The sequence below is a fragment of the Dendrobates tinctorius genome, unplaced genomic scaffold (genome assembly GCF_039654945.1).
Source record: "Dendrobates tinctorius isolate UK_male_01 unplaced genomic scaffold, ASM3965494v1 ptg000086l, whole genome shotgun sequence".
NCBI lineage: Eukaryota > Metazoa > Chordata > Amphibia > Anura > Dendrobatidae > Dendrobates > Dendrobates tinctorius.
The window spans coordinates 27,580,258-27,590,040 of NW_027361754.1; the positions used below are offsets into that span (position 1 = coordinate 27,580,258).

The 9,783-nt window shown below is 41.7% G+C and overlaps 1 protein-coding gene across 1 annotated transcript; it reads right to left on the reverse strand.

Annotated features, from left to right (window-relative positions):
- Window positions 1–3,381: 3,381 nt before the first annotated feature.
- LOC141097786 (uncharacterized) lies at window positions 3,382–8,498 on the reverse strand. The gene is made up of 4 exons (XM_073585204.1): window positions 8,421–8,498; window positions 8,108–8,178; window positions 4,595–4,739; window positions 3,382–4,107 (listed from the first exon to the last, which is right to left on the reverse strand). The coding sequence occupies exons 2-4, from the start codon at window positions 8,148–8,150 to the stop codon at window positions 3,525–3,527; spliced, it is 771 nt and encodes a 256-aa protein (XP_073441305.1). The 5' UTR covers window positions 8,151–8,178; window positions 8,421–8,498; the 3' UTR covers window positions 3,382–3,524.
- Between the last annotated feature and the right edge of the window lie 1,285 nt (window positions 8,499–9,783).

Sequence of the window (9,783 nt, forward strand, 5' to 3'; positions counted from 1 at the left end):
ATAAAAAAATGATTCAAGAAGGTACCGGCACTCACACAGGTTTTTTCTTTTATTAAAAAAACAACTGGATGCTTTTCAGGTTGCTGATTAAAGCTTTGGATGGGTTAAAATGTGTCTAGGTTTGTTGAATAATAGAAATAAGGAAAAACCTTTTTGAGTGCCAAGACCTTCATGATTTCATATTGTCTACTCTTCTATGTGCAACACTACTATCAGTGGAGTGCCGACCACTTTTGATTACTATGATGGTTAAAGGATGGGCACTGATGTGTACTGCTGTGCATGAGTGATCTCTCTTCAATGATTTTTGTGTGAAAGTTCTTAGAACTCACATACAAATCAATAGAAAGGTATGTGCACGTATAGCCATTTCTCCTTTGACAGTGACACGTAATAGGACCCCGATCTGACAATGGATACAGGTTCCACCGCTACATTTATCATACTTTTATGGATATTCTATATACACTGCTCAAAAAAATAAAGGGAACACTTAAACAACACAATATAACTCCAAGTAAATCAAACTTCTGTGAAATCAAACTGTCCACTTAGGAAGCAACACTGATTGACAATCAATTTCACATGCTGTTGTGCAAATGGAATAGAAAACAGATGGAAATTATTGGCAATTATCAAGACACCCTCAATAAAGGAGTGGTTCTGCAAGTGGGGACCACAGACCACATCTCAGTACCAATGCTTTCTGGCTGATGTTTTGGTCACTTTTGAATGTTGGTTGTGCTTTCACACTCGTGGTAGCATGAGACAGACTCAACAACCCACACAAGTGGCTCAGGTAGTGCAGCTCATCCATAATAAGTCATGTCAGACTAACTTAATTTCCTTCTATGACGGTATCACTGATTGGGTGGATCAAGGAAATGCTGTAGATATAGTATATCTTGACTTCAGCAAAGCATTTGACAAAGTCTCTCATACAATCCTTATTGAAAAAATGACTAAGTATGGAATGGACAAGGCAACTGTTAGGTGGATTCATAACTGGCTTAGTGATCGGACCCAAAGAGTGGTCGTAAATGGCTGCACATCCAGTTGGAAGAATGTCTCAAGTGGGGTACAACAGGGCTCTGTCCTGGGCCCTGTATTGTTCAACATCTTTATCAACGATTTAGATGAAGGAATTGAGGGTAAACTGATTAAATTTGCTGATGACACAAAGCTAGGAGCGATAGCTAATACTAGAGAAGAGAGAGAGAGGATTCAAAAAGATTTAAATAAACTGGAGAAGTAGGCAGCAACTAACAGAATGGTTTTTAACAGGGAGAAATGCAAAGTACTACATCTGGGCAATAAAAATGAAAAAAGCATATATAGAATGGGAGGAATAGGGCTAAGTGACAGCACATGTGAAAAAGACTTGGGTATACTAATAGATCACAGACTGAATATGAGTCAACAGTGTGATGCAGCAGCAAAAAAGGCAAATGCAATTCTAGGATGTATTAACAGAAGCATACAGTCTAGATCACGTGAAGTCATTATTTCCCTCTACTCCTCTTTGGTCAGACCTCATCTGGAATATTGTGTCCAGTTTTGGGCACCACATTTTAAAAAAGACATCAACAAACTGGAGCAAGTTCAGAAAAGAGCAACCAGAATGGTGACCGGTCTGCAAACCCTGTCTTATGAGGAAAGGTTGCAGGATTTGGGAATGTTTAGTTTGCAAAAGAGAAGACTGAGAGGAGACTTAATAGCTGTCTACAAATATCTAAAGGGCTGTCACATTGTAGAAGGATCAACTTTATTCTCATTTGCACAAGGAAAGACTAGAAGCAATGGGATGAAACTGAATGGGAGGAGACACAGATTAGATATTAGAAAAAACTTTTTCACAGTTAGAGTGATCAATGAGTGGAACAGGCTGCCACGAGAAGTGGTGAGTTCTCCTTCAATGGAAGTCTTCAAACAGAGCCTGGCAGACATCTGACCGGGATGATTTAGCGAATCCTGCTTTGAGCAGGGGGTTGGACCAGATGGCCCAGGAGGTCCCTTCCAACTCTACGATTCTATGATTCTATGATGCTATGATGACACATCAATGCAAGCTGTGGCAAAAAGGTTTTCTGTGTCTGTCATCGTAATGTCCAGAGGCTGAAGGAGCTACCAGGAGACAGGCCAGTACACCAGGAGAAGTAGAGGGGGCTGTAGGAGGGCAACAACGCAGCAGCAGGACAGCTACCTCAGCCTTTGTGCAAGGAGGAACAGGAGGAGCACTGTCAGAGCCCTGCAAAATGACCTCCAGCAGGCCACAAATGTGCATGTGTCTGCACAAACAGTTAGAAGCTGACTCCATGAGGATGGTCAGAGTGCCCGACGTCCACAGATGGGGGTTGTGCTCACAGTCCCAACACCGTGCAGGACGCTTGGCATTTGCCACAAAACACCAGGATTGGCAAATTCGCCCCTGGCGCCCTGTGTTCTTTACAGATGAAAGCAGGTTCACACTGAGCACATGTGACAGACGTGACAGAGTCTGGTGAAGCCGTGGAGAGCAATCTGCTGCCTGCAACATCCTTCAGCATGGTCAGTTTGGCCGTGGGTCAGTAATGGTGTGGAGTAGCATTTCTTTGGAGGGCCACACGGTGTTGGGCTGTGAGCACAACCCCATATGTGCATGTCAGGCATTCAGACCATCCTCATGGAGTCGGTTTCTGTTTGTGCAAACACATGCACATTTGTGGCCTTCTGGAGGTCATTTTGCAGGGCTCAGGCAGTGCTCCTCCTGTTCCTCCTTGCACACAGGCTGAGGTTGCCCTCCTACGGCCCCCTCCATGTCTCCTGGTGTACTGGCCTGTCTCCTGGTAGCGCCTCCAACCTCTGGACTCTATGCTGACAGACACAGAAAACCTTTTTGCCACAGCTTGCATTGATGTGCCATGCTGGATGAGCTGCACTACCTGAGCCACTTGTGTGGGTTGTAGAGTCCGTCTCATGCTACCACGAGTGTGAAAGCACAACCAACATTCAAAAGTGACCAAAACATCAGCCAGAAAGCATTGGTACTGAGATGTGGTCTGTGGTCCCCACCTGCAGAACCACTCCTTTATTGAGTGTGTCTTGATAATTGCCAATAATTTCCATCTGTTGTCTATTCCATTTGCACAACAGCATGTGAAATTGATTGTCAATCAATGTTGCTTCCTAAGTGGACAGTTTGATTTCACAGAAGTTTGACTTACTTGGAGTTATATTCTGTTGTTTAAGTGTTCCCTTTATTTTTTTGAGCAGTGTATATGCCATAAATGTAGAAGATGATGATAAGAACCCGTTAAGAGGCTAACTCTTATATTACCTAGTCCAGCTTCGCTTTTTATAAATATTACCTTATAAACCAGTGATCAAATAATTGCAGTGATGAAAGTTTGAACAAAGACTTTATTAAGACATAGTGAGAAAATATTAAGAATGGATTTACAGAAAAATTACAATTTTGGCAATTGTAAGTCAATAGTGTTAGTAATCACAATGACATTTCTTCTTGGTTTTCTCATCAGTGGTCTTTACTCCTCTTTAGAAATCGCTTCTTTCAGCTCCTTAAGAAACTGCTCCACTTTTTCCTGGAATTCTTTGCCATCCGGAAATTTACTTTTCAAATTTTCAAGATGAGGCTTAGCCTGTTCCTGCAGCATCTCCATTTTCTTCTCCATCTCTTGCTTCAGCTCCTTCATATCCTTCTGAAATTCGTCTTCTACATTGGCACGATATTTCTCATATTCCGCACGGACATCGTCCACGTAGGGTTGCACTTTGACGCGTAGCTTGTCTATTTCCTCGCGCAGTTTGTCGCGACCTTCTTCTGCGACGTTTTCCAGACTTTCGAAGAATTTGACAACATGCTGGCTCATTCCACTGAAGAGATCACATATAACCATCACAGCTTGCTTTCCAATTTTCTCAAGGTGGTCTTCTAAGGCGTCATCGAACTCCTTCAGAATAGGGACAACATTCTTCCTGAATACCGGGAACTTTTCATGAAGCTGTTCATCGAATTTCTTGTAAACGTCCTCATAGTAACTGTCTACAGCTTTCTCCAGTTTGTTTAAATGTTTCCTTGCTGAGTCCCATCTCTCCCTGATTTGATATCTGGGAATGTAAAAAAATGCAACTTAATTAACTCATGACTAGTAGGAATTTTGCATTAAAGGCATTTTTCCACCTCAACCATACCTGTCTATATGCAGCAGTCAAAGATGACAGGTATTACAGAAGCAACCAAGATGACTGTGATATGCTGTTTCCATAATCCCAGCCACCTCTGACTATGGCTGATATGAAAATACCCCTTTAACTTATGTGAAAATATCTTGTGACTGCGCTATTTCTCTCTGACACCCCCTATAGCAAATTCACAAATCTGTAACTTTGGATAGATATGGACAAATGTCTGATAGAGGCAATTTTCATCTCACAATAACAGGGTCCAATCTCATGCCATTTGCCTATTCTTCTCCATAGAGCCCCATTCTCCACACAGGTGCCAGTCCATCAGAGATTTATAGCATGTCCCCTTTAAGTGATTAATAGTTTTATTTTTTAACATTAATTTTCACAATTAAAGGAAATGTCTTACTCTTTTGCAATGGAGGAATAGTCCATGTGTTCCAAAAGACTGAATACTATGGCAAAACTATCGTGCAGAATCTTCTCCAAAGACTTATCAGTCGTTTCTTCTTGCTTGGCTTCATCGTGTTGCCAGAAGTAGCGGCCCTGTGCCCCTGCAAGACAAAGACAATGTGCAATGAGCTAACCCCTGCAAATATGGCGCCATGGCGAACAAAGGAGAGTGCACTTAGGATTTGGCTTCGTGAGTTAGAATGCAAAGCTATTCTGGGAATTTGGGCTCTTTAATTAATTACTTGCAACTAAATAGTCCCCCTTCATTGCTAAAAGTTTCTGGGCACCAGCTAGAAATGGATATAAGCAACGTACTTCTGTCTTTGTTCAGGACAGTTTGTATTTCCACGCCTGGACTGCCCTTCGGAAAGTGCTTGTACCAATATTTCCATATATTATTGTTGCAGTCAGAGCAACAAAAATATAAGCAACATTTTCCCTGCAGCAGTAATGTTTGGTCAGATGAATCTTTGGGCTGATTCAGACTTCTGTGCAAATTGATCAGATCACAAACTGGAGACTGGCCGTGATTCTCCCTACCAAAGCTTGACAGTTTCATGTATTTCTATGAAGCTGTCCCACTCGGGTTTAGAGACTGACAGCCAGCCCGTGCATTGTGGTCCAAGATAGGATCAATTTGCATGGATGTTTGCATGAGCCCTCAGTGTCATGGTGCTCTGTCAGTGGTCACCTGGCACCTCTAAAAATGGCTGCCATGGACAGGCTTAGCACTGTCCACTCCATTAACAAAATCCCAGGGGTATCCCTTTCCTGCTCCATTTATTCTCTGTACAGGGATCTGGACTTGCACAGGGGTGCATGCTGGCAGGAATGGTCAGGTCGCCAGGTTGGAACCAGGAGAGCAGGCAAGATTCAAATTCAGAAGACAGTAGAGTGGTCAATAAATGGGTTGAGGTCAGAACAAGAAACCTAAAGACAAAGTGGGAGCTGAGTAGAAGAAAAAGAAGCCGCAAATCATACAAAAATCTAACCATATCTGGCAGCTCCCAGCAGTAAGCTGGGAGCTTTAATAAATTGCAGTGCTGTCCATTTAGCTGAAGCCTGGAGACAGTGCATACATCCGTACTGACAGACCACAGGGTCCAACCACCCTAATCTTGGTGGCTGGACAGAGCCTGCATCACCCAGAGATTCTGGTCCTGACATTTCCTCGTTCAACATTGCTGCCTGCAGTTTGAATGTGGAGTCGCCTAGTGACATTGCAAGAGCAGTACCCAGAGGAAATATGACGCTTAAAGGAATATTCCCATCTCCAAGATCCTATCCCAATATGTAGTAGGTGTAATAATAAGAATATTAACAAATATCTCCAATTAAAAATGTAGTATAATTTTTCTGATTCGCTATATCTCTTTCCTCATGTGCATGTATTGCAGGACCTTAGGTATCCATTGTTACGAGCACTAGCAACTAGCTGTCACTATGTCAGTGGATGTAACCATGGATACCTAAGGTCCAGCAATGCCTGCACATGAGTAAAGAGACATATCGAATCAGAAAAACTATACCACATTTCTGATTGGATATATTTGCTATTATTATTATTACACCTAATAGATATTGGGATAGGATCTTGGAGATGGAAATACCCATTTAAGAGCTGATCATCAGAACCAGACTAAGGGGGATTACAGTTGTGGCCAAAAGTATTGACACCCCTGCAATCTTGTCAGATAATACTCAGTTTCTTCCTGAAAATGATTGCAAACACAAATTCTTTGGTATTATTATTATCTTCATTTAATTTGTCTTAAATGAAAAAACACAAAAAGAATTGTCCTAAAGCCACATTGGATATAATTCCACACTAAAAAAGAGGGTGGACAAAAGTATTGGCACTGTTCGAAAAATCATGTGATGCTTCTCTAATTTGTGTAATTAACAGCACCTGAAACTTACCTGTGGCACCTAACAGGTGTTGGCAATAACTAAATCACACTTGCTGCCAGTTGACATGGATTAAAGTTGACTCAACCTCTGTCCTGTGTCCTTGTGTGTACCACATTGAGCATGGAGAAAAGAAAGAAGACCAAAGAACTGTCTGAGGACGTGAGAAACCAAATTGTGAGGAAGCATGAGTAATCTCAAGGCTACAAGTCCATCCCCAAAGACCTGAATGTTCCTGTGTCTACCGTGCGCAGTGTCATCAAGAAGTTTAAAGCCCATGGCACTGTGGCTAACCTCCCTAGATGTGGACGGAAAAGAAAAATTGACAAGAGATTTCAACGCAAGATTGTGCGGATGTTGGATAAAGAACCTCGACTAACATCCAAACAAGTTCAAGCTGCCCTGCAGTCCGAGGGTACAACAGTGTCAACCCATACTATCCGTCGGCGTCTGAATGAAAAGGGACTGTATGGTAGGAGACCCAGGAAGACCCCACTTCTTACCCTGAGACATAAAAAAGCCAGGTTGGAGTTTACCAAAACTTACCTGAAAAAGCCTAAAACATTTTGGAAGAATGTTCTCTGGACAGATGAGACAAAAGTAGAGCTTTTTGGGCAAAGGCATTAACATAGAGTTTACAGGAGAAAAAAGAGGCATTCAAAGAAAAAAACACGGTCCCTACAGTCAAACATGGCGGAGGTTCCCTGATGTTTTGGGGTTACTTTGCTGCCTCTGGCACTGGACTGCTTGACCGTGTGCATGGCATTATGAAGTCAGAAGACTACCAACAAATTTTGCAGCATAATGTAGGGCCCAGTGTGAGAAAGCTGGGTCTCCCTCAGAGGTCATGGGTCTTCCAGCAGGACAATGACCCAAAACACACTTCAAAAAGCACTAGAAAATGGTTTGAGAGAAAGCACTGGAGACTTCTAAGGTGGCCAGCAATGAGTCCAGACCTGAATCCCATAGAAGACCTGTAGAGAGATCTAAAAATGGCAGTTTGGAGAAGGCACCCTTCAAATATCAGGGACCTGGAGCAGTTTGCCAAAGAAGAATGGTCTAAAATTCCAGCAGAGCATTGTAAGAAACTCATTGATGGTTACCGGAAGTGGTTGGTCGCAGTTATTTTGGCTAAAGGTTGTGCAACCAAGTATTAGGCTGAGGGTGCAAATACTTTTGTCTGGACTATTTTGGGAGTTTTGTGTGAAATGATCAATGTTTTGCTTTTTGCTTCATTCTCTTTTGTGTTTTTTCATTTAAGACAAATTAAATGAAGATAATAATACCAAAGAATTTGTGTTTGCAATCATTTTCAGGAAGAAACTGAGTAATATCTGGCAAAATTGCAGGGGTGTAAATACTTTTGACCACAACTGTAGCTGATGTAGCCCTTGTTAAACAAGGGGTTAAATGTGCACGCTTTGTGTGCCACCTACACTTACAGCTCCAGATACACATACCTCTGCACATACGTTAAGATACATAAGAAGATACCAAGGTGAAACTCAGATAAATGTTCCCTGTATTACTATTGATACTATAGTCCTAAAAGTCCTCATACCTGTGAAGAAGAGCAGGGCTACTGAGAGTAGCAAAGCTTTCATGATTGGGCAGAGTATTCAACACACCAACCTGCAATAGACATATTCAGAAATTAAATATTATCCGTAACATGTATTCTCTCGTCTAAACCAAACGCACAAATGCAATTTGACCAAAAGAGTTGCTGGCAGATGATCCCCTGGTTATGTCTGTAATACATTAATAAAGTTGTTTCTGACCAATTACAGATTATTTTCCAACTCTTTCCACTAATATATTAAAATAAAAATGTCAATTCCATTAAAGGAGCGTAACATAAACGGTTAACTTACAGGTTTGCCAGGGTCAGGATGTTGTGTGAGCTGCAGTTGCTTATTGCCTGGCATATATAGTGATTCCACCACTGATGGGCACCCACCCAATCAGATTATAAAGACACGTTTAATACAAAGTTCAAAAATAAAAAAAACAGGATACAAACTGAGACCGAAGATTAATGCAGGAGGGGACGTCAAGAGGAGGGGGCCAAGCGCAGAACCTGTGAGGAAAGGGGAGAATTTCAGCTCAGGATTTCTTAAGAGGCCACATTTCTGCACTTCTGCCACATGCAGTTCAAAGGGTCTCCAATTCATGTTTCCATTCTTCTTCAACAATTTGGGACAATCTATTGTTGCTCAAACTTTCTGAGCACTTTAGAATTATATACGAGAGTAATATAAATCTGTCTTCCCTCTGTTTAACTTGAATATCCACCTATGGATAGGTTTTTGGTAAGTTGGTTGTGCCAATATTTGCCGATAATTTGTTTTTTTTTTATACAGACTTCAAAATCCCTTGGGAAAAGACTTTAGAGCTAACTTGCCTCTAAGAAAGAATTTAAGGACAATATTCTCGTATTTGTGATGCCACATGGAGATGGGACAATTTTCGATTTCTTAATTGAGATCTTCATTGAGTATTTCACCCGATGAATAACCGAGCTAAGAGATAAGAACCATAGCATGTTATCATCCAAGAGTCTCATCTGTATATCTTCAAGAGTCACCCAGGTTATTGGGGAAACTCGCTGACCCTTCCGAGGTGTTCTGGTAGCTCAACGCTGCGGACTGAGTTATGACACCAGCTTGTGTGGCATGATAGGTGCAATATCAGTGTCCATTCACATGGGCACAGATTCTTGACCAATTACAGGTGGCAGTATCACATTTGTGCCAGATGAAATGGACTTTGGCCTGCCAGTACAGGGAATTAACAGGTATTCCTCCAGGCTTCTTTTCCATCTAAGACCCAAGCCCAATTAAACCGATCTGGTGTAGAGGCATCTGACAAGTCAAATATATCACAACTCCAAAAGTGGGAACGTGACCTCTAATTATCTACTCATCCCTGTCACGTGAATGACTTGTGGCCCCTGCCTATTGTAATGGGGCTAATTAAGTAAAGGTATGCACTTTTTATTAAATTATGGGAATCAATGGCCCTTGTTTCTTGTGTGTTCAAGAAAAATGTATTTATGTAGAGGCAACAAGATTGGTGGTTACAAACTTATTCCCGAGAGGAAACAACGTAAACAGAGGTAGATAGGTGACTGACATAAGTATTTACAGTGGGCTTGCAACAGTTTGCACAGCTTGCTGGCAGATTCATAAGTATTTTCACTGGCTTAGTCTCTTTGCCAAACCCTTTTACTCCCAT